The sequence below is a fragment of the Rhineura floridana genome, chromosome 2 (genome assembly GCF_030035675.1).
Source record: "Rhineura floridana isolate rRhiFlo1 chromosome 2, rRhiFlo1.hap2, whole genome shotgun sequence".
In the NCBI taxonomy this organism is placed as follows: domain Eukaryota; kingdom Metazoa; phylum Chordata; class Lepidosauria; order Squamata; family Rhineuridae; genus Rhineura; species Rhineura floridana.
In genome coordinates this window covers 15,477,097-15,500,999 of record NC_084481.1, presented here as the reverse complement: position 1 = coordinate 15,500,999, position 23,903 = coordinate 15,477,097, and the positions used below count along the sequence as shown (strand labels likewise).

The 23,903-nt window shown below is 41.7% G+C and overlaps 1 protein-coding gene and 2 pseudogenes across 9 annotated transcripts in view; 2 read left to right on the top strand and 1 right to left on the bottom strand.

Annotated features, from left to right (window-relative positions):
* NRP2 (neuropilin 2) overlaps nt 1–23,903 on the top strand; it is a 268,051-nt gene that overhangs the window by 170,934 nt on the left and 73,214 nt on the right. For 6 of the 9 annotated variants that reach the window (XM_061607912.1, XM_061607911.1, XM_061607909.1 and 3 more), the window contains exons 13-14: nt 16,956–17,021; nt 18,219–18,481. In XM_061607912.1, the coding sequence (XP_061463896.1) occupies nt 16,956–17,021; nt 18,219–18,481 (329 nt within the window). The other 3 variants (XM_061607910.1, XM_061607916.1, XM_061607917.1) reach the window with 3 other exon arrangements.
* LOC133376065 (ELL-associated factor 2-like) lies at nt 76–4,387 on the bottom strand (annotated as a pseudogene).
* On the top strand, nt 4,646–8,499 carry LOC133376064 (mitogen-activated protein kinase kinase kinase kinase 4-like; annotated as a pseudogene).

Here is a 23,903-nt window from a genome sequence, read left to right as displayed (position 1 = left end):
CCATACGCAGTGCAAAACAAATGCAAATTCATCTTCAGCCAGGGAAATGATGTATCTTTATAATGTCAAATGCCCTCAGTCGTCACTGTCACTTCCAGATTTACTCAACTGGATATCATTCCGTAGTGTGGTCATCAAGTGGCCACTGCTCTCTCGACTTCTGTGATATAGAATCATAGAATCATAGAGTTGGAAGGGGCCTTGTAGGCCATCGAGTCCAACCCCCTGCTCACAGCAGGAAATCCACAGCTAGAGCATCTCCCGCAGATAGCTGTCCAGCCTCTGCTTGAAGACATCCAGTGAAGGGGATCCCACCACCTCCCAAGGCAGTCGGTTCCATTGCCGAACTGCCCTTACTGTCAAGAAGTTCCTTCTAATGTCCAATCTGAATCTATGCTCCTGCAACTTAAAACCATTAGACCTAGTCCTACCCTCTGGGGCAGCAGAGAACAAATCTGTACCCTCCTCTATGTGACAGCCCTTCAGGTACTTAAAGAGTGCAATCATGTCACCCCTCAGCCTTCTCTTCACCAGACTGAACATGCCAAGTTCCTTCAACCTTTCCTCATAAGACTTGTTCTCCATACTGGCTATCATCCTCGTCGCCCTCTTCTGAACCCGCTCTAACTTATCTATATCTTTCTTAAAATGAGGCGCCCAGAACTGAACGCAGTATTCCAGATGAGGTCTGACCAATGCAGAATATAGTGGGACTATTACTTCCCTCGACCTGGAAACTATAGCTCTGTTTATGCAGCCCAAAACCGCGTTTGCCTTTTTTGCCGCAGCATCATGCTGCTGGGTCATGTTCAACTTGCGATCCACTACAATTCCAAGGTCCTTCTCACACGCACTACTGCTAAGCCGGGTATTTCCCATCCTGTACCCGTGCATTTTGTTTTTGTGGCCTAAATGCAGAATCCTGCATTTGTCTTTATTGAATTTCATTTTATTAATTTCAGCCCAATTTTCTAGTCTATCCAGGTCCCTTTGGATTTTATTCCTGTCTTCCATTGTGTTAGCTATCCCTCCCAGTTTCGTATCATCCACAAACTTCATAAGGCTTCCCTCCACCCCATCGTCTAAGTCATTGATAAAAATGTTGAAGAGTATCGGCCCCAGGACAGAACCCTGTGGCACTCCACTCGAGACCTCCTTCCAGTCCGAAGCAGAGCCACCGACGACCACTCTTTGAGTACGGTTTTCCAACCAGTTGTGAATCCACCTGACAGTATTTCCATGTAGTCCGCATTTGACCAGTTTGCTAATCCAAAGGTCGTGGGGGACTTTATCAGACGCTTTGCTGAAATCTAGATAGATGGCATCTACAGCATTTCCACCATCTACTAAGCTAGTGACCTGATCAAAAAAAGAGATGAGATTAGTTTGACAGGATCCACATCTGGGAAGGCCTGTTGTGATACAGCCATCAAAGGAAGCTGTGGTTGTAGGTGTGACATCGACAGAGAAAGGGATGGCTTCGCCTCTTCATCTTCTGGGTCACTAGAGCTATTCTCACTGCTTGATGAGGAGGATGAACTCTTTGACTCAGATGACCTATCAGAGCTACTCATCTGCTCTATAACTTTGGCTTCTGCTTTTAGCTCTCTTTCAATATCACCCACAGGAGAAGGTGGAGACATCTTTTCTTTTGGTGGAGAACATTTAAGACTGTTCGGAATCTTATTTGCATTTCGCATTAGCAGCTGCTGCTGCTGCTACTGCTCAGTACAAGACTGGACCTTACTGTTTCCTTTACCTCTAGTTTTCTTCACAGTGATATTGCTACTAAGCTTCTCTAGTCTACATTCTCCGGTGTCATGGTTAATCAAGATGCATTCCTTTTGGTATGGCTTCTTGGAACCTTTGAAAACTGTTACTGGTGGAGTAGAACCCTCAATATTAGGCAAAGTTATTGTCACTTGTTCACCTTTACCAGCTTCAAGGTCTCCTTCACAGGATATGTCAATTGATGCTGGTTTGAAATCATAGCGCACGGTGTGGAAGGCGCTGCACGGGTGTCTCTCAAAGCTCTCGTTCAACAGCAGCGCTCGCTCCTTGCAGTCAAAGAACTGCCTACTCTACACTCTGTCTGCCTTTTCTGAACAGCGGCATCCACCCCACATGCAGCACAGCTGCTCTTCTTCCTCAGCTGCCGGTAAACATCCCTCTGCCCTTGTTGTGTAGAGGTGGAAAAGATCATGCCAATGCCTGAATTGCATGTATGTATGTGTCTTATTCAGATACATGCAAAACGTATATACAAAACCTACTAGCCTATATAAGGTCCACTTGCATTTAGTATGAACTTTACACTGCAGTGGCTGTTAACATGGTCTTGGGAGGAATTGAATAAGTCACTACAACAGGAGGGCTCCAGCTAAGTGGGAGCTCCAATTGCTGTGCCATTCAGGAAAAAAAATCAAGCTTAATTAAAAGAGATTGAAGCAATGGGCCTGATCATCTTACTGGCTCCCCCGAATTAGATTAAGGGCTTGATTTTGCGCAGGCTTGCAGTATTGTAAGTCTTCATTGATTTGTCTGATAGATAGATTTTTATTTAGAAAATGAAATGGTGATGACTTGGCAAGTAAATTAACAGGTAATCAAATTGAGACAGTTGCCCCTGTGAGACGAGGTGCCCACCTGGTTTAAATATTACATTTATTGTTGACTAATTAATTGTTATCCAGGCAAGGCTAATATGTGTTAAGGTGGATGTCGTAGAGACAAAAAAGGTACAACTTAAAAAATGTTAGCTAAAGCTGTCTTCCTTTCTTCCTTTCTTAAGTTCATTACAGTCAGTCAGGGATTTCATCTTCCCAGAATCCATGAGTTATGGATCTGTTATCATTTTAAAGTTCAACAGAAATAAGAGCAGAGGCAAGGTGGGTCCTTTTCAGATGATGCTGACTGTATCCCTTGTACCTTTTCTCTGTAATGTAAACTATGGCTGGAAGGTATATTTAAAATTGACTCTCTCCTTCTGTCTCCACATGAACAATATTCACAAACGATTGTGGAGCAGCGGTTCAAAAGTATTTTTATGGTCTTGTGTGAAAATGCCCACAAAAGCATTAATGAGGCCATACACAAAGTCCTTGGCCTAATCAGAAACTGGACCCACTGGTCAACACTTCCATTCCATAAGCTAAAGGCCAATTTTGATTTCATAAGGGTCGTTTGTAAATAGTATGCAACAGCCATTAAAAGCTCAAGGCAAATATCTGTGGATAGCAGTTGGAGATACTATAGATCCTATTAGAATAGGAATTTTAGTTCTTCTTAGGAAGAGTTAGGCAGGTTCTGGTAATATGTGGGATTTGGTGCAGGGTGTGTGTGCGTGTGCATGTGTGTGTGTGTGTGTGCATACACACACAAGCAGAGCTAATTCTGTATGCTGACCTGAAAGAGCAATGTAGATGAATGATTTGTTCTGAATTGTCTTTAGTGGATGACCTGCAACATGACCAATGTTCAGTAAAGAAGAATCACCAGAGACCTGTCACTGAGATTGGATAATAGATGTGAGTGTTCTGCTGGAGACTCTGTGCTGTTGAAACCATACCCTTTGGTTGTCTTCCTTGGGAACTAGTTATCTATTGGGGAGGGCTGGTTTAGATAGCATGACCTCGTTCAATTAGCTGTTACACCAACTCATAATGTGAGTAGTGGGATTCCCAGTTGCTATTGTGCCAAATATGTCCCAGGACAACACACTGGCAGGAAAGAGATACTTACACAAGCTGAAAGTCACTGATATAGGCCAGATTATTTGTTTGGCTTTCCAGATGGCTGGTTGGGAAGATCAGCCCAGGTACTTGTGTTGTGCTCCTGTTTGCTGAGTAACACTTAGATGCACATTCTTGCTGTTTTAGTTCTGTTGAATCCAGATGCTCTCATAAATCTCCACATGAAGCAGTAGCTGCAGAAGCAGGGAAAAAATCCAGAACTAATTTGCCCTCAGTTCATAGGTTCATCCTCTTGAACATTTATTGTAGTTCGGTGGCAGCTTTATCTGCTATCTCTTTACTAAGAACGGATACTTTTTAAAACCAAAGAGTGAAGGTATTGATCAGAACTTCCTGCAAAGATGTTTTCTTCAAATGGTTCAGTCACAGAGATTTTTATTCTTCCACCACTCCAAATCAGGTGTCTCATTTCATTTGGTGCCGATCACTATCCTTCCATTTAGTGTATCAAAAAATATGAATTACTGAAATGGCTTGGCTGAGGCAAGCTGTTTTGACAATTAGCTCTGCAGCAAGTCTTGTTTATTTGGCCACAAGGCTTTTATTAGATTCCTACAGCCTTTAGAGAGACCCACCAATTTAATGCTTAAAATTACATAGGAGCAGGTAATGCCTGCTGCCTGTACTGAACTCATCTCTCCAAAATATATTCTGAAACTCAGAAGCACATTGAACCAGATCCATAGCCACATGCAGATGGCAGTACATGTTTCCCAAAGAATAAGCTTGTTTGCCTCAGAGCATTTTGAATTGCTCAAAGAGTTAATCAGTTTGAAAAGCCAATTCAAAGTGCTAGTTCTGATCTATGAAGCTCTTTATGGCTAAGGACCACGATATGAACCTACCCCAATCCTAGATCTTCTCCAGGTCTCTCCTCTAAGGAGGCTCAGAGGATGGTGACAAGAGAGAGGGTATTTTCAGTTGTAGCTCCTCAACTGTGGAATACTCTCCTCAGTGAGGTCTTTCTGGCGCCTTCATTGACATATTTTTGGTGCCAGGTAAGAACTTGCTTTTTTCCAGGTATTTGATAGACTGAGATCATCTTGTTTGTTATTAGCATGCTGCCAAAGCTTCCTGTGGCTATACGGGAGTGTTGTTGTTTTATTGTATGACATATTTGTTTTTGTTTTTAACATTGTTGTAAGTCACTTGGAGACTTTCGAGTGATAAGTGTCTAATACATCTCATTAATAACATAATTCACTAATAGGCAAAAAAAACCTTGCGGTTTAAGAACGTACCTATAGCCCATAGATATTTCTATCAAACTTTAAAAAGCAGGGAAATTGGGTAGCTATGGTGAATGCACCAGGAGAGCAGGAGACCTGACCTCCTCTCTGAGTTATTGGACTGCCCTACAAATTTGTCAAAATGCCAACACCATTTGGGTTGGTCTTTCACAGTCCAATCCACTTGCTGTGTAGCTTGGAGAATTTAGTAACATGTACCTCTGGGCGAAGGAGGGGATTGGAAAGGGATGGGGAGTGTGATGTCCTTATATGTTAAACCTGTAAATATGGTAAGTGCAGATTTATTAAGGGATATATGGTAAGTGAATTGAATGAGAGGGGGGAGAGCATGGGTTGGAAGGCTGGAGAATGCTGGATGATGATTGGCTGAGTGTTTGAATGGCTGAAGGTATAAATGGGAGGATGACAGTTGAGAGGGGGTCGGTTGGTGAGAGTTGTTGGAGAGTCGTTAGTGGAGAGTTATTTGGATGGGTTGGTTGGCAGAGTTCTGAGGGAGGGTTGGATTATATTTGGCTGATATTTAGACAGTATATATATGACCAGAAACATAAAGAGTGACACTATATGGAACCATACACTTGTTAAACATTCCTAAAGTAATCTTGTTATTTCCTGGTGTTATCAAATGAATACTTTTATTGGTTTACCAAAAGCCTGATCTTTGGCTGGGAATACACAGACCAGAAGGGAGGGCAGGGTAATTACCAAGGCTGAAGGGAAACTGTATCATATGGTGGCAGCTGTGAAGGGAGATATTGTAACAACGTCAAGTATCCAGAGCAACCCAGGATTGTATGCTTTATAGACAAAGATACAGGGGGGTTGTGGACAGCAAGGGCACCCAGACACAAAGTAACAAGCTATAGAGAGACCGAGGCAAAGTCTCTAGCAGTATTGTTTACAGGGAGTGACTGGTGGTGCTGCCTAGCAGTGGGATCTTGTGAGATCTGTGCTAGAGTGGAGTGAGAAAAAATAAAAATGACGATCCTGACTGGTGGTGTCCTGAGGTGGTGCCTAATGAAAGGCAGTTGGCACAAGCAGGTGGGAACCTGACAGGTGGAGCCAAAGGTGGGAACGTCACAGGGAGGTAGGGGCAAAGGAAGGGGAGGAAAGGGGCAAGAGGGAGGGGATAGTAGGGAGGGGAGGATGGGTTTGATCATTTGCATGCTTATTGAGTTCAAAGGGATTTACTCCCATGCAAGCATGCTTAAGATAGGTAAAACTGACCATGGGAAGGAGGAGGAAGAGGGGGAGGGAAGGGGGAATAGAGGGAGTGGGAGGGTGAAGGAGGGGATTGGAAGGGGAGGGGGGAGGGGCAAAGAAAGGGGGAGGAAAGGGGCAAGAGGGAGGGGATAGGGGAGAGGAGAAGGGGAGGGTGGGTTTGATCATTTGCATATTGTTTGAGTTCAATGGGATTTATTTCTGTGCAATCATGTTTAGATTAGGTGAAACTTGGGGGAGTGGCAGGGAGTGGAGGAGGGGCAGTGAGTGGAGGAGGAGCAGGAGGAGAGGAGATTGGGTGGGTGGCCACTGGGCAGAGGGGAAGCACCTTTCCTTTCCAAAAGGAAAACATTGTGAACAGTATCATTGCTCTTCAGGGTTTCCCCCACCTTTTATTCTATAGCAGGCACATGTAGCCTCCCACCCAGATTTAAACCAAAGCTGTCCCTGGCCACATCCACACCAGACCTTTATTTCACTTTACACAGTCATGGCTTCTCTCAAAGAATCCTGGGAAGTGTAGTTAGTGAAAGGTGCTGGGAGTTGGTAGGAGACTGTTCCCCTCTTCAATCGCAGCGACTGACTGTTAAACCACTCTGGCTGCTGGAGCTCTGTCAGGAGAATAGGAGTCTCCTCTCAGCACCCTTCACAAACTACACTTCCCAGGATTGTTTGGGGGAAGCCGTGGTTGTCTCAAGTGAAATAAAGATCTGGTGTGGGTGTGGCCCCTGATTGGCCAAGCCCAGCAGTTGTGAATCTGGCTTTTAGAACACTGGCAGTGCAAAATTTCTGAAATTAATTAAAAATCAGCTGGGCATTTTTTAAACTTTTAAACTGCAGAAGGTGAAGGTCAGAGTATGGGGCAAATGATAGGATGACAGGTACTCTGTGAACATGGCTGATTTTTAATTAATTTCAATAAATTTTGAGAACTCTGACAGAAAAATGTCCAAAAGGGTCTGGTTTCCCCCCCCCTTTTTACACTTTGAACTCTTGATTATCTCTGTTTTGTGTATCGCCATGAAAATTTAGAGGGTTGTTAAGCAAGCGTTTCTGAGTTCAGGGCTATAGGTTTTGTAAGGTTTTGTTTTGAAATGAGCTTATGAGAAGCATCAGAATGGCATGGGGGTATTTTCAATTTAACATTGCGGAATGTGAAAAATCCATGCTGATTATAGTATACAGTCAGTCTCGCACGCGCAAGGAAGCAGGGCTGCCACCTGCCCTTCTCCCACTGCCGGCTCCCGGTTTTGCTATGTTGGATGTGGCTGGCTGAGAGAGAGGGAATGGCCGCTCTTTCTTAGCGATGGCGTAAATCTGCCTCAGAGCGACCTTCGTGTGAACCGGGGACGGAGCTCGAAACTGACTCCTCTCTCTCTCTCTTTTTAACCAAAATTAAAAATAACAATTAAACCAACCACCTCTCAGTCACCTCCTTCTTCGGAAAGGAAAGCAAAGCGGAACCAGAGCTTTTTTCTTTCTCTCTCTTCCTCCTTCCTCCCATCTCGCCCTCCAATGAAGAAGAATTTTATCCTGGAGTGGAGGAAGCAAAGGGGAGAGAGATAACAAGGCGAGAGGTTGGGGTGGATATTTGTGTGTGTGTGTGGAAGGGGCGGTGCTTTGTTTTCACCCTGGCGTGGTAGCAGTGGTTGTCCTCTGCTCCTTTTGTTTATGAAAAACAGAAAATACATTCAATAAAACCGAAGGGGAAAATTGTGAACGACTCTCCTGCAAAAAGTCTGGGAGAGATAGACCTCTCTTCCTTATGGGATCCTGCTGGGATTTTTGAGCTGGTGGAAGTGGTTGGAAATGGCACATATGGGCAAGTTTATAAGGGTCGACATGTCAAGACAGGCCAACTTGCAGCCATCAAAGTCATGGATGTTACTGAGGATGAAGAGGAAGAAATCAAACTGGAAATAAACATGCTGAAGAAATATTCCCATCATAGAAATATTGCAACTTATTATGGTGCTTTCATTAAGAAAAGTCCTCCAAGACAAGATGATCGACTGTGGCTTGTAGTGGAGTTCTGTGGTGCAGGTTCCATTACAGACCTTGTGAAGAATACAAAAGGAAATACTCTGAAGGAGGACTGAATAGCGTACATCTCCAGAGAGATTCTTAGGGGATTGGCACATCTCCATGCCCATCATGTGATTCACCGGGATATCAAAGGGCAGAATGTATTGCTAACAGAAAATGCAGAGGTGAAACTGGTGGATTTTGGTGTTAGTGCTCAGCTAGACAGGACAGTTGGTAATAATAATGTTTAGTGAAAATATGCTGTCTTCTCTCCATAAGTTTCCATCTCTGTTTAAAGATAGTCATAATCATTTTGGCTGTCCAAAATAGCTACTTTTATATTCTTTTGTCTTATTTTCTCCTTTCCAGTGCCACAGACGTCTTTCTAGTTCCAAATACTCTAGAGCCCACGTGCCTCATCTTGTTTCATATGACTTATAGAGACTAAGTATAAATTTCAAAATTCTCCCTTTTATGCATCTAATAAAAGTGCACTAGCATTCTGTAAAACATAGGCTACAAGTCTGACTCTCTTGCTTGCCACCTCTGAGCTCTCATTAGTGGCCAGGTGATTTGCTAGAACACACTGTGATTTTCCTACCACTGAACCCATCAACTAGTATTGGAGAGCACATCTGGAAAGTGTTAACACAACCACCAACCAAGTCTTTGCTGAAACTGGAAGAGCTTTCTGCTGGGGACATGGCTCGCTTGGAAAAAGGCAAGTGGTGCTGCCTCTGTGGCACCACCTTTCCTTCTTCCGTTTAGTTCCCCCACTTTCTATGGCAGGGCCTACTAAGGAGTGATTCATGCATGCATGTATGTCACAGTTTCTCTATGCTTGTACCCTACAATTGACAGCGGGCAGCTGAATGTATGACATTATCCACCAAACAGCATTGTATGTGGCGATATGAGAGTTCTGTCTGTGGTATTGAATCTGCATTCACATATGTTGCTTGATGGTGCAGATGTCAAGTAATCAACATGCAGATCTCAGAATTTGTAAAATTATATTGGACTGTTTTTCACAGAAATTCATGTCTGAGTTAATTTTCCTCCAAAGGTTAAGTGGTAAATTTCAGCCAAGGGTTCATCAAATACCATTTTAATTTTAAAATGTGTATATCTATGCCTGTGTATATATAGGTGAATGTGATATCATTTGTGGTAATGACTGAGAATTAGTAGTCTTGCTAAGCACTTTACAGAAGGTTGGTATTTGCTTCAGGAAGCACACGGTCTCACTTGACTGAGGCTGGAATCCTAACCGCACATATCTGGGAGTAAGTCCCATTCAATTCAGTAGGATTTATTTTTGAGTAGACGTGGTTAGGACTGCACTGTAATCCTCTTTGAAGCAAAGACAATTTTTTAAGCCTCAGAACAGGAACTATAACAATATAGGAAACAAAGACATGATTCGATACATACTTGATTTAGAAAACATGTAGCATCTCAAAATTTGGACATTGCTAGCAAAGCACTTTTGTGTTCAGGATAGTCATGAGATTGTTGCTCTGTTTCTTTTCTTTTTTTAATCAGTTCTTAGGAATGCTGATAATTGATTATAAAAGAGCTATGATAATCTATCATAAAAGTGGCTAAGGAGGCTTATACCACAAGGCTGGAAGGACAAACACCCACCATCTACTACTCAGCGATCTGAAGATCTCACTGCCCTTTCTATGAACATATGGGTTATAATTGCCAATCTCATTTAGATATCTCTTTGGACATTTGGACTGCATATATTAATCTATATGTTTAAGTTAGGATTGATATAATATTCTTAATGTAAGCTGGCAATGCTTTTATTTTTTTTCCCTTTTGTAATATTTGCAAAAATTAAAATTCAATAAAAAATAAATAAAAATAAAAGGGCTCTTGAGTGGAGGACCCCTTTCTTGCTGGCCACTTCAACTCTTGGCCACTTCTGTGCAAACTACAACTTGTTCTCACTTCCTCTGCTTATGCTTGCCCTAAAGAGGGCAAGGTTGTCTCACTGCAACATTTTGCAATCCAAATGAGTCAGAGCATCTTCAGATGACACTTCTTACTCCTTTGCTACTCATAGAAAGTAATACCCAAACTGAAAGATCTCTGACCCTTCACAGACCCTGCTAGAAAATAAGCTCAGGATATCCTGTGTTATCTTCTGTATAAGGTGAATCAAGAAGGAAGTGCATGAGCCCAAAATGCATTCCTGGTGTCTCCATGCAAGGAGAAGCATTGACCAAAACAGGGATCTACTTTGTCAGAACCTCCTAGACAAAGTTTTCAGGTCAGAACCTCCTGGGCAAAGTTTTCAAAAGTTCTTTGATCTGCTGATTTTTGATCTGAAGTGGGTGATGATCTGAGACACTTGACCAATGGTTTTCAGTGTACAGGGCAAGCTTTTTTTGAGCTTTACCTTCACAACCATTTATTGAAGGGCACCCAGGCTCCTCCGTGACTCCTTGGTTTTACTGCATGCCACGATTCAGTCAGGAAATGGCTAACTTGCTCTGTCTTTGCCCTTTTTATATCCAAGCTATAGTCTATTTGGCCACCTAACCGTGTTAGGTAATATGTTGGGGGAATCAATGGGGACTACACAGACTTTTCTACCCTCGAGATGCTCTATGACAAAAGTCAAATCCACCCCTATGTTGTCCATGTTTATTGTTGCATTTGGTGAAGCTCCTGAACTTTTTAAATTGGGGAAATGTGTCACAGAGGCTGCATATGGAGGGATAGCAGAATTGTATGCATTCATTTACTGCACTTGACCACTTCTAGCTTTGTAGGATATCCACATAAAACTTTCAAATGGCCTACATGGCTACATTCTAATACATATAGGCCTCAAATAGATATTGGTAACCCACAAAATATGGGAAATGACTGTGCAGTTTGACTTATGGACTTTATAGGCCCTGTGCAAATGTTAACACACAATATTTGAGGGTTCAGCAAGGCCAGAAGCAGGACAGATGTGGCAAATGGGCAGGATAGATGGGTGTAGTACAATTGGCCTATACTGCATAGCTTCTACAGATAAAAACCTTTGGGGAATAAATGTAAAATGGCCTTATATTCCACAGATGCACAGCTGCTCTGCTGTCCTGTAAGCATTTCTCGTCTATTGGTCATATTGGCAGGAACGTCAGAACAGTGGTGGAGTGGCTGGGCAAATTTCATTTGATTCCCTTGATATAGCTCCTCTAAATCCAGGGACACTTTAATTACATGTTTTTAATGAAGAGGGCTACATGATGATACTAGTTGCGTGGATGTAAAATTTTTGATGCCAGAATGACACTCGACTGCTGACACCGATTAATTTCAATGGAAGATAAGTGCCTAAGTGCCTTTGAAAAATATATTTCTTGGAAACTGAGCTCTCATCAGTCTAGATGCCACTCACTTTTGAAGGCAGGAAATTATGAAAAATTGCTTGAATCAAGTCAAAATCGACCATGAGCTATCCAGCTTATTGAAGTAGGTATGGGTACGTAGCACCAGTTTCTTCTTGATATAAGTTCAGCCCCAACTGGAATAAGCTGGATACCACATTTGGAAAGGCTTAGAGAGAGAGACAATTCAAATATTTTACATCTCCCCATATGGTGATTTTGTTTTGTTGTTTGAGTCCCCACTTGGTGGGGTTCAAGTCTGTCTGCTGAAAGTCTAGATGGCTGAAAACATGAGTGCCATGTACTGGATATGTGAACATAGTTCCTCTTTGCTCCATCGTACTAGGCATTAATTGCAGAACAATATAAAATCCATGCTGTTGATTGTCTGAAATTCATCCACAGATGTATAGTAGTAGTAGTAAAAAGGTAAAGGTGTCCCTGCACTTGTAGTGTGAGTCGTTTCCGACTCTTAGGGTGATATCTTGTGACGTTTACTAGGCAGACCGTATATATGGGGTGGGGTTGCCAGTTCCTTCCGCGGCCTTTCTTTACCCCCCAGCATATGCCGGGTACTCATTTTACTGACCATGGATGGATGGAAGGCTGAGTGGACCTCGACCCCTTTTACCAGAGATTCGACTTCCTCCTTCCGTTGGAATCGAACTCTGGCTGTGAGCAGAGCTTTTGGCTGCGTTACCGCCGCTTACCACTCTGCGCCATGGAGGATCTTGTAGTAGTAGCTATGGAGTCGGAGTCGTGGAGTCGGAGTCGGAGTTGGGAGCAATTTTGGGTGGAGTCGGAGTCGGTAGAAATCCCTGGGGCTGATGGGAGTTGTAGCTTTAAAAAGTAACTTTTCCAAGCTCTGGATTCACGTCGTGGTGATGAAATGCCTTGTGCTACCATTTTACTACAGTAAATTTGTTATTACTAGTTAATATACATTTGCTATTTATGAAGGAGTCTGAGTCGGAGTCGGACAGTAGAAAAATAGAGGAGTCGGAGTCGAAGGTCTGGCGTGCCGACTCCACAGCCCTGGTAGTAATTAATAAACCCAAGTCATTAGAGACACCATAGCCTTTAGAATGCATGACAATCATATTGAAGGGTGGTTTGAAGAGCACAAGAACAATGTTTATATTTTTTAAAAGCTGACATCAAAACAAAAAGGTGGTTGCCCCCTCTTGGAATCTGGTCATTGTTCTGTTGCATATGCCAATTCATTTAAATTTAAGTACAGTTTTTAATTGCCTACATAGCAACAGAGGAGCATCTGACAATCTCACTGCACAGCTTTTGGTGAATGCTGAAGATGCACCTCTTTACCCTGGCCTTTGACACCTGAGAAGTACATTTTTAGGACCCATCCTATTTTGTGATTCTGGCTGTTTTAATTGTTGTTGACAGTATTTTAAGGTTGTTGTAACCCACCCTGGGACCTGTGGGTGTAGAGCAGGCAGTTAATAATAATAATAATAATAATAATAATAATAATAGTTTGAGACCAAGCCTTCTACAATTTACCACCAGTCAGTTGGCAACACTAAAAGAAGACAGAGTATAATGGTTCTCCTTTGTAACCAAGGATAGTTCAAGAGGCAAGAACCCCAATCCAGCACAGAGTTAATACTTAATCCAATAGATTTCAGCTCACTTAAGCACACCTAATTTTGTACTGGATTGTGTCCAGTGCATGTATGGTTCAGGAAGGTCAATAACTGAAAAAAAATCCACATCTTATAATTGTAATAGCAGTCTGGATAATTTAAAGAGTCACGTAGGAAAATTGCTGGATCCTCACTCCTTTTTGGCCTGGTGGTAAATCTTTACCTGTGTTGTACCATTTCAGATTAAAGTGGGAGCTTACAGTACAATTAAATGCTCCTCAGTTCAAAAACAACAATAACAACAACAAAACTCTGCACATGACAAACTAGCATGAGAATGCTTCTCTCTAGCATCGAATTTTCTACATGGAGGGCATTTGTTTGCAAAGGCACATTCATTTATGGGAACTCTCACCTGCAATCCGAACTGGGATAGCCCACATACAGGTTTGTTAGTGAAAACTAGGGTTTGCAAAAAGAAACTCAATGGACACTGAGTTTTTGCTCAGAGAATTTGCCCTTTTCCCAAGGTCCTAAAACCAAGGGTAGTTGAGAGGAGTGCTCTCTAGATGTGGTTGAACTACAGCTCCCATCACCCCTGTTGACCATGCTGGCCAGGGCTGATGGAGTTGAGATACCCAACAACATGTGGAGGACACCCTATTGGCTGCCCCTGATCAAAACTATTTGTGAATTTTATCTTTGTCTTTTTAAACCTCCCTGAAATGTAAATCTTTTAAATAAAATAAATAATACTTGAGTTACTACTTTTTAATGTGCTCCACTCGCCCTCTTAGTGACCTAAGTGGACAAATCAGCCACAAGCAATTCCACTGTTTGAGTGATAGTATTCTACTCATAATATTGTGAATAGACAGTCTTAATGTTTAGAAATGAGTTATTAAAGTTGGTTGTCTATTAAATTCCATAATGCAGTCCTTCTCCATGGTGATGCTTACAAAATAGATGTATGATATGAAAAGCCCAGAAACATCTGGTCTTTTCCATTCCACATTTGGGTCCAACTCATGTGCATCCCCAGACATTTGAAAAACCAAAAAGATATCCTGTTCACCTTTGTAGCTTGTCCCTGAGTAGGAGGTCTGCTACCCCTACTGCAGGGTAGACAAAAGAGGCTCAGGCAGTGCAGTTGGCTGTTTGTTTTTAAAACATTTGACAGTCAAACTCAAATTACATTTAGTCAGTCCACATTTCACTGCCTAGATATGGTTGCTCAAATCTCCCCAGAGTGATGTCAAAAAAGGAGCACCTAGTGTTGCTAATAATAATAATAATAAATAAATAAATAAATAAATAAATAAAATTTATATCCTGCCCTTTCTCCCAAAGGGAGCCCATACCTTCACAACAGGCAGAAATTCAACAGACAGTCTCTACCTACTTATTTTTTTAGGAGAGCTTTGAGGAGAAAATATGGCAACCCAACACATACCACACATTATTCCAAGATGGCCATGACTAATAGAGAGGCAGAGTTTTGCCTTCAGCTACAAATAGCCTGTTTTACCTTGAACACATGTTTCATGTGATTGAGTGACCTTTATTTAGTTCACTGACAACAGCAACAACTTCAGTCTACTGTTTATGCTTGAGGGCAGCCAATCATCTGCAATATGAAGAAGTGGGAAGACAGAAAGTGAAAAATGAGGAGCTTCAATCCACCTCCTGCATCATCAGTGAAATTGTCAGCTAGGCCCTGATTGCAAAGTATTTACTGCTGGGGATGGAGGGGGTAGGGGGAAGGCTATGAGGACCCCCCCCCCAGCTTGTGTCTTCCAAGTTGCTAAGAGGAGTCTGTAATGTTGGCAAGTGGTGGTGGTGAGCAAATCTGAGACAGAAAAAATATGACACCCCCCATGTCATGATTAGAGTCAATTTCCCCTGCCGATTACAGCACTTTCACTTGTCCTAATTATGTCAGTTTTTTGCCTTAAGCTTCTCAGTGTCTTAATCAGCAGACTTCCATGCTTATGGTGGCTGGTGAAATAGACATCCTCCTTACCAATCTGTCTCAGTCAATGTAATCTGCTGTTTTTCTATCCCTAGCAGATATTTCTCTCCTTGAGACTATTCTTTCCACACTGGCTTGTGTGGTATAAACTGAGCAAAAAGGAGTTATATCCCAACATACAAAAAAATTATGAGCCAACAGGATGGGATCAAACCTAAAATCATATGCATGTCGCCAGGTATCTGATAAGAATAATTTAATGCAACAAATTAGATAGTAATAAATGATAAATATGTAGTTAGTTAACTTGATAACATAATTAAACCAAATGTAGGCAACGTATAAATAGTGTACTGGACATAAAATTGTAACCTAAACAAATAAAACTGGTACTGGATATAAAACTATAACCAAATCCATTTTGATCTTCAGGTTTTCTTCAGTGGCCTTAATTACATATGTGTATCTACATCCACAGTTTAGCATGAATATCTGATGTGGGAAAACCATTTACAAATAACCAAAGTCAAAGGATTTTTTTTAAAAAACAACCACCAGCAACTGATAGACTAACAAGACGGTAACAACCAACAATTATTATCCATCCACAGAGTGCCCCACGTGTATCTTGTCATTCCGAATGAGCGCTTAAGAAATTATGGGTTCCCCTACTAACAGGGACTTCCAGAGATTATCCAAAGTTAGCCTTACTGATCACTTGTCTAGGGCTGTGTACACACCATACATTTAAAGCACAGTACTTCCCCCAAAGGTGCCTGGGAACTGTAGTTTACCCCTCACAGAGCTACATTTCTCAGCATTTTTAACAAACTATAGTTCCTGTGGAAAGTCATGCTGTAGTAGTATGGTGCGTATGCAGCCTGAGAATAATATATTTTTCCTCACTCATGATGTGATGTCCAGTACAATTTTTATTTGTTTGGGTTAGTTTTATGTCCAGTACACTATTTATATGTTGCATACATTAGGTTTAATTATTTTATCAAGTTTACTAATTACATTTTTATCATTTACTATCATCTAATTTGCAGAGCTTGGAAAAGTTACTTTTTTGAACTACAAATCCCATCAGCCCAATCCAATGGCCATGCTGGCTGGGGCTGATGGGAGTTGTAGTTCAAAAAAGTAACTTTTCCAAGCTCTGCTAATTTGCTACATTAAATTATTCTTATCAGATACTTGGTAACATGCATATGATGTTAGGCTTGATCACAACCTGTTGGTTCACAATTATGTGTAGTATAGTAAGGCATGAATCTCAATTTCTCTTGTTAATTATTTGACATTCTGTGAACGTGGAGGCCATAATGTCTCAAAACATTAATGTTGTCAAAAATTCAACATGGGTGCTTTTATAGCCTGATCCTATGCATATGTACTTAAGTTCCAGAGCTTGGAAAAGTTACTTTTTTGAACTACTACTCCCATCAGCCCAATCCAGTGGCCATGCTGGCTGGGGCTGATGGGAGTTGTAGTTCAAAAAAGTAACTTTTCCAAGCTCTGAATAACCAGCTGTGTTACTCCCAAGTAAGTTATATATATGGACATTAGGCCCATACACAGTATTTTCAGTCTTTACTCCATATAAGGATTTTTGTTTCAGTCAACTTCAGTGTATAGAACTGTTAAATCTGTTTTCCTCCCCAAGGCTTCTATGTCTTTAATATCCATGCAACAAGCAGAAATTGACTAAATGAAGTTTTTCCCAGTGTGTAGATGCAGTGATGGGAGAAGATTCAGAAGCCAAATTTCTGCTTGTTGCACAGCTGTTAAAGGTACAGTAGCCTTGCTATTAAAAAGCTTACAAGCATATTACAATGTAAGTAATCATTGCTAAAGCAGAGATCTAGGCAGGCTTGCAGGATTTGGCTTCCAGTGGCCAGATCTTGCCAAATTCTCTCCTGCAGGAAGATGCAGGAAAGCCTGAAGCAGTCCTGTTGCCAGGCAAGATGGTTAGAAGCCAGTAATGCTAACTTGCAAGGTGACTGTATATCCCCAAGCATTAATGTACAGCCTTGAATATAGGAGCTGGAGGCAGCATGTTACCAAGCTGGACATGGAGAGGGATTAGTTGGCAAAGGAGGATGTGGTCTGTGCATTTTTAATAGTTGTGCAGAAGAGGTAATATCCAAATCTCTGTATGACAAGCATTTCCTGTTAAAATCCCCTCTTTTACACAGCTATTACAGGAATTACAAGCTCTTTCCTTTATATCACCCTTAGATAGGATCTTAGGTACAATAATAGGCTGTAGGCAATGAACCTTGATGGTATTCAAGAGCAGGACAACAAGGCAGATGGCAAGTCCCTGGCTCCAAAGAGACAATGACAACCTGCTGAAGTGGTATGTGTCATTCTGACCTTGCTTCTGCAGTGTGCTAGATAGCTTGGCCTAGTATGCTGAGACAGCCTGCCTGTCTTGTATGCCTGCACCCTTTTTGGTATACTTCAACTGTGAAATCCATAATATTTTGTTTCTTAATGAATGATTGCTTCTTGTTAGACTACTTTGTGTCTTGCACCTCATTTGCAGCATAACCCTGCTTCCTCTTCCAATGATAAGTAGGCTGTTCTTTTTGATTTTCAGGACAAGCTTAGTGATGTTATTTTTGTAAGCTGTGGTTAATATGCTCCCCTTGATACATTACTGAATTACATAACAATTTCTGGACAAAGATAGATAGGGTGAGTTTTAAAGCCACCTTTGTAAGGGATTGTGAACATGCAGGCATGTGTAAAAGTTACAAACAGATCTTGAATAAGTGATATTGATGTGTATAGATTGCGGAGTAAACAATCAAATTTTTTTTTAATTTTAAAATCCAAAAATTGAAAGATTAGAGGTGAGACAAATAGGATGGGAAGAGCTGTGAAAACAAGTGATTACTGCTATTGCTGCTATTATTACAGGGCAGCATGGTAAGCTTGTTGCCTCTTTTATTTTATTTATTATTAATCTTCTCCTTCAACAGATGATAAGAACTATTTGAGACTGCAGAGCAGTGCAAGAAGAGAAAAACAGCATGCCCGTCTGATTAGCCCCAGGGTGGTCTTGCCCAGAAGTGCTGTGTGCATGATATTCCGATATCAGGTATCCAGTGGGAAAGGGACAGCGCTGCAGGTGCGGCGGGAAGCAATGCATGAGAGCAAGTTGCTGTGGGTCATCCGGGAAGATCAAGGGGACGAGTGGAGAGAAGGCCGGATCCTTCTGCCTAGCTATGATATATCATATCAGGTGAGCTCGGTAGTTAAGGAGGTTGTGGTTTGAGATTCAAGTGGTTTTCAGTTCTGCTCCTTTCACTTACTTCAACAGACCCCATTTCATTCATCATTAGAGAACATTGTTGAGCAAGGTAGTTTTTTCCCTCCTCCTTCATTGTGTTTTCCATGTTGCTATAGTAACCAAATGACACTGTGTTTATGATTCAAAATTTGCCTATTTTATACATAGATTTAGCACTTTGTTCATACTGTTGCCCTTAATATATTGCTAAAATCTCTCCTCTGCAAATATTTTTTTTCTCCCATTTTCTCTTTGATGATTATCAGATAGTCTGGCAAGGAGCTGCAAGCCTGTGAGAGATAAACACAAGCGCATCTTGCAGCTAGGAAGAGGGACACGCAGGAGCTTGTCTACATCTTCTTTTAAAAAAGAGAGAGAGAACTGTTCTGGAGGAAAGAAGGAAGCAATTAGCACTTCCTCGATTTGGGGGATGAGCTTGCAATGCTCAGACACCTTAGATGGCAGCAGAAGCTGAGTACAAATAGATAATTTAGGAAAGAGGATCTAAACATTTTCTGTGCTTGTGCTTCTGTTTGGGGGTGAAGGCACAAGGAAAATTGTATTCAGAGTCCAACATGGAAATTGAGTTCCAGAGCTTGTTTCAACATTGCTGCCCTGGACTGCTACTGGGAGGAAGGGCAGGGTATAAATCTATTAAATAAATAAATACATTTCTTGAGCAAGTAAGCATGTAGCTATCTTGAAATATTTGTGGCCCTATCCACAAAAACTGTTTTATATACCACTTTAACAATCATGGTTCTTCCCTCCCAGAAATTCCCAGAAATTATCATTTGGGCTTTTGAATCTTCCGTTAGGGATCTCTAGCACCACCTTCACAGAACCACAATTTCCAGGGTTTCCTGGGAAGATACTATATTATATATATTGACCCATATTTACCCATATTTTCTTTCTGTTCCTTTTGCTGCTACATGCCAGAAAATCTTGCAAAAAAGCCAATTATCGGGTTGAGAATAAAGCATGAAAATTAAACCTGACAGGCACATTTGCATACATTGCAGTGAGTTGCATAATTTAACTGGAGCATAGAATTAATTTTGTTTTACATTTTTTTCTTTATGCAGCATTTGCATTTCCTTGTACCAGAATTTGGATTTGTCTAGCACAGAGTTCAAACAGTTCTGCTTCTTAATAGCTATTGAGAATAGTTCAAAATGGCCCAGAGCCCATTCTGGGTCTGATTTGGCAACTGTCTGCCCTTGAAGTTCTTGCTTACTGTGTTTGCCAAGGTCCTTCCATGTAGTCCATGAGTGGAGAATGTGCAGGGCCAGATAGCCCTTGGCATATTATTCTGTCTCTCAGGAAAAGAACAGCTACAGCTGGGTAACAAGGCTGAACATCCCAGGGCTGAGTCTGCCGAGCAGCCCAGAGGAATCAAGCTGCCCTTGTTGTTTATTTAACCAATAACTATTGCTGCCCCAAACAGAATGGAAATCATCCCTAGGATTAGTATTGTTACATTCCCGAGTGACTTTGCTTGGAGATGTACCTAGATTTATTTATCTATTTATTTATTGTACTTCAATGCCGCCCCATAGCCGACGCTCTCTGGGCGGTTTACAGTAAAAGAGAAAAGGCAAGTGAAGGTTGAAGCCATGGCAGAAATAAATAGGAATTCTCTGGCTTCATCCTACCAAGTTTATACTCAAGGTTCATGTGCATTTAGCTGGTTCCTTAGTACAAAACCAACAGACAGAGTCTTAAATTAATGCTTTGCTTTTAGTGGCTGATTATGTATCAGAGTTGTTGTTGTTATGTGCCTCCAAGTCGACTACGACTTATGGCGACCCTATGAATCAGTGACCTCCAAGAGCATCTTTCATGAACCACCCTGTTCAGATCTTGTAAGTTCAGGTCTGTGGCTTCCTTTATGGAATCAATCCATCTCTTGTTTGGCTTTCCTCTTTTTCTACTTCCTTCTGTTTTTCCAAGCATTATTGTCTTTTCTAATGAATCATGTCTTCTCATTATGTGTACAAAGTATGATAACCTCAGTTTCATCATTTTAGCTTCTAGTGATAGTTCTGGTTTCATTTGTTCTAACACCCAATTATTTGTCTTTTTTGCAGTCCATGGTATCCGCAAAGCTCTTCTCCAACACCACATTTCAAATGCGTTGATTTTTCTCTTATCAGCTTTTTTCACTGTCCAACTTTCACATCCATACATAGAGATCAGAAATACCATGGTCTGAATGATCCTGACTTTAGTGCTCAGTGATACATCTTTACATTTGAGGACCTTTTCTAGTTCTCTCACAGCTGCCCTCCCCAGTCCTAGCCTTCTTCTGATTTCTTGACTATTGTCTCCATTTTGGTTAATGATTGTGCCAATATATTGATAATCCTTGACAAGTTCAATGTCCTCATTGTCAACTGTAAAGTTACACAAATCTTCTGTTGTTATTACTTTAGTCTTTTTGACATTCAGCTGTAGTCCTGCTTTTGTGCTTTCCTCTTTAACTTTCATCAGCATTCGTTTCAAATCATTCCTGGTTTCTGCTAGTAGTATGGTATCATCTGCATATCTTAAATTATTGATGTTTCTCCCTCCAATTTTCACACCTCCTTCTTCTTGGTCCAATCCTGCTTTCCGTATGATATGTTCTGCGTATAGATTAAATAAATAGGGTGATAAAATACACCCCTGTCTTACACCCTTTCCGATGGGGAACCAATTGGTTTCTCCATATTCTGTCCTTAAAGTAGCCTCTTGTGCAGAGTATAGGTTGCGCATCAGGACAATCAGATGCTGTGGCACCCCCATTTCTTTTAAATCATTCCATAGTTTTTCATGATCTACACAGTCAAAGGCTTTGCTGTAATCTATAAAGCACAGGGTGATTTTCTTCTGAAATTCCTTGGTCCGTTCCATTATCCAACGTATGTTTGCAATATGATCTCTGGTACCTCTTCTCTTTCTAAATCCAGCTTGGACATCTGGCATTTCTCGCTCCATATATGGCAAGTGCCTTTGTTGTAGAATCTTGAGCATTACTTTACTTGCATGGGATATTAATTTATTTATTTATTTTATTTATTTTATTTATTAGTCGCCCATCTGGCTGGTTGACCAGCCACTCTGGGCGACGTACAAGATAAAATACATTGAACATTAAAAAATTAAAATTTAAGAACCCAACAGTAAAACTTAACCCATCCCAAAGGCCTGCCGGAAAAGCCAAGTCTTTAAAGTCCAACGGAAGCTTATCATAGAAGGGGCATGGCGGATATCATTTGGGAGAGAATTCCATAGGGTGGGGGCCACTATTGAAAAGGCCCTCCCTCTGGTCCTCACCAGCCTAGCTGTTTTGACCGGTGGGATCGAGAGAAGGTCTTCTGAGGCTGATCTTGTTGAGCGGCATCCCTGACGATGCTGGAGGCACTCCTTCAGATAGACTGGTCCAAAACCGTATAGGGATTTAAAGGTTAAGACCAACACCTTGAATTGGGCTCGGTAAGCAACTGGTAGCCAGTGCAACTCCTTTAGCACTGGAGTGATATGATCCTGCCGGCGGCTGCCTTTGATCAGACGAGCCGCTGCATTCTGTACCAGTTGCAACTTCCAGACCGTTTTCAAGGGTAACCCCACGTAGAGCGCATTACAGTAGTCTAGGCGAGAGGTGACCAGGGCATGTACTACTGGTGGGAGCAGATGGTTGGGAAGGTAGGGGCGCAGCCTCCATATCAGATGGAGTTGATACGGCGCCGCCCGGCTCACAGCCGAAACCTGAGCCTCCCTGGACAGCTGGGAATCAAGGATGACCCCCAGGCTGCGGACCTGGTCTTTTAGGGGCAAACATACCCCATTAAGCACCAGGTCTATATCCCCCAACCTTCCCTTGTCTCCTACAAGCAGTACCTCGGTTTTGTCTGGATTCAGTTTCAGCTTATTCCTTCCCATCCAGCCACTCACCGACTCCAGGCACTTGGACAGGGTTTCTGCAGCCAACCTCGGTGAAGATTTAAATGAGAGATAGAGCTGCGTGTCATCCGCATACTGATGACACTGCAGCCCAAATCTCCTGATGATCGCCCCCAGCGGCTTAATATAGATGTTAAACAACATCGGAGAGAGGATGGAACCCTGTGCCACCCCACAAGTGAGAGGCCAAGGGTCCGAAACCTCCTCCTCAAATGCTACTCTTTGGAACCTACCGGAGAGGAAGGAGTGGAACCACTGCAATACAGTGCCTCCCACGCCTAACCTCTCCAGGTGGTCCAAGAGGATACCGTGGTCAACGGTATCAAAAGCCGCTGCAATAGTTCGATAATTACTGCATTTCCTGGGATCCCCTTTCTTTGGAATTGGGATGTATATGGAACGCTTCCAGTCTGTGGGCCATTGTTTAGTTTTCCGTATTTCTTGACAGATTTTAGTCAAAATTTGGACTGATTCAGTCTCAGCTTGTAGCAACTCTATTGGTATGCCGTCTATTCCTGGTTATTTGTTTCTTCCCAGTATTTTAAGAGCAGCTTTCACCTCACATTCTAAAATTTCTGGTTCTTCATCATATGGTTCCTCCGTGAATGAATCTGTCATCCTGGCATCTCTTTTATAGAGGTCTTCAGTGTATTGCTTCCATCTTCCTTTTATTTCATCTTGGTCAGTCAGTGTGTTCCCCTGTTGATTATTCAACATCCCTACTTGTGGTTTAAATTTCCCTTTCGTTTCTCTAATCTTTTGGAATAGGGCTCTTGTTCTTCCCTTTTTGTTGTCCTCTTCTATTTCTGTACAGTAACTATTGTAATAGTTCTCTTTGTCCCTACGTACTAGTCGCTGTATTTTTGCATTTAGGGTTCTGACTGTGTTTCTATCTCCTCTTGCTTTTGCTTTCCTTCTCTCTTTAACCATTTGAAGAGTTTCTTCAGTCATCCATTGGGGTCTTTCTCTCTTTTTAACTAGAGGTATTGTCTTTTTGCATTCTTCTCTGATAACGTCTCTGACTTCATTCCATAGTTCTTCTGGTTCTCTGTCAACTAAGTTTAAAGCCTCAAACCGGTACCTTATTTGATCTTTATATGCTTCTGGGATGTTATTTAAATTGTATTTTGGCGTTATGATTGCTTTTTTGGTCTTCTTTAGCTTTACTCTGATTTTCGATACGACCAGTTCATGATCTGTACCGCAGTCTGCTCCTGGTCTTGTTTTTGCAGAAAGTATGGAACTTCTCCACCTTCTGCTACCAATTATATAATCAATTTGATTCCTATATTGACCATTTGGTGATGTCCATGTGTATAGTCGTCTTTTCGGTTGTTCAAAAAATGTGTTCACAAGAAACAAATTATTGGCTTCACAGAATTCAGTAAGTCTTTCTCCTGCTTCGTTTCTGTCTCCTAGGCCCCAT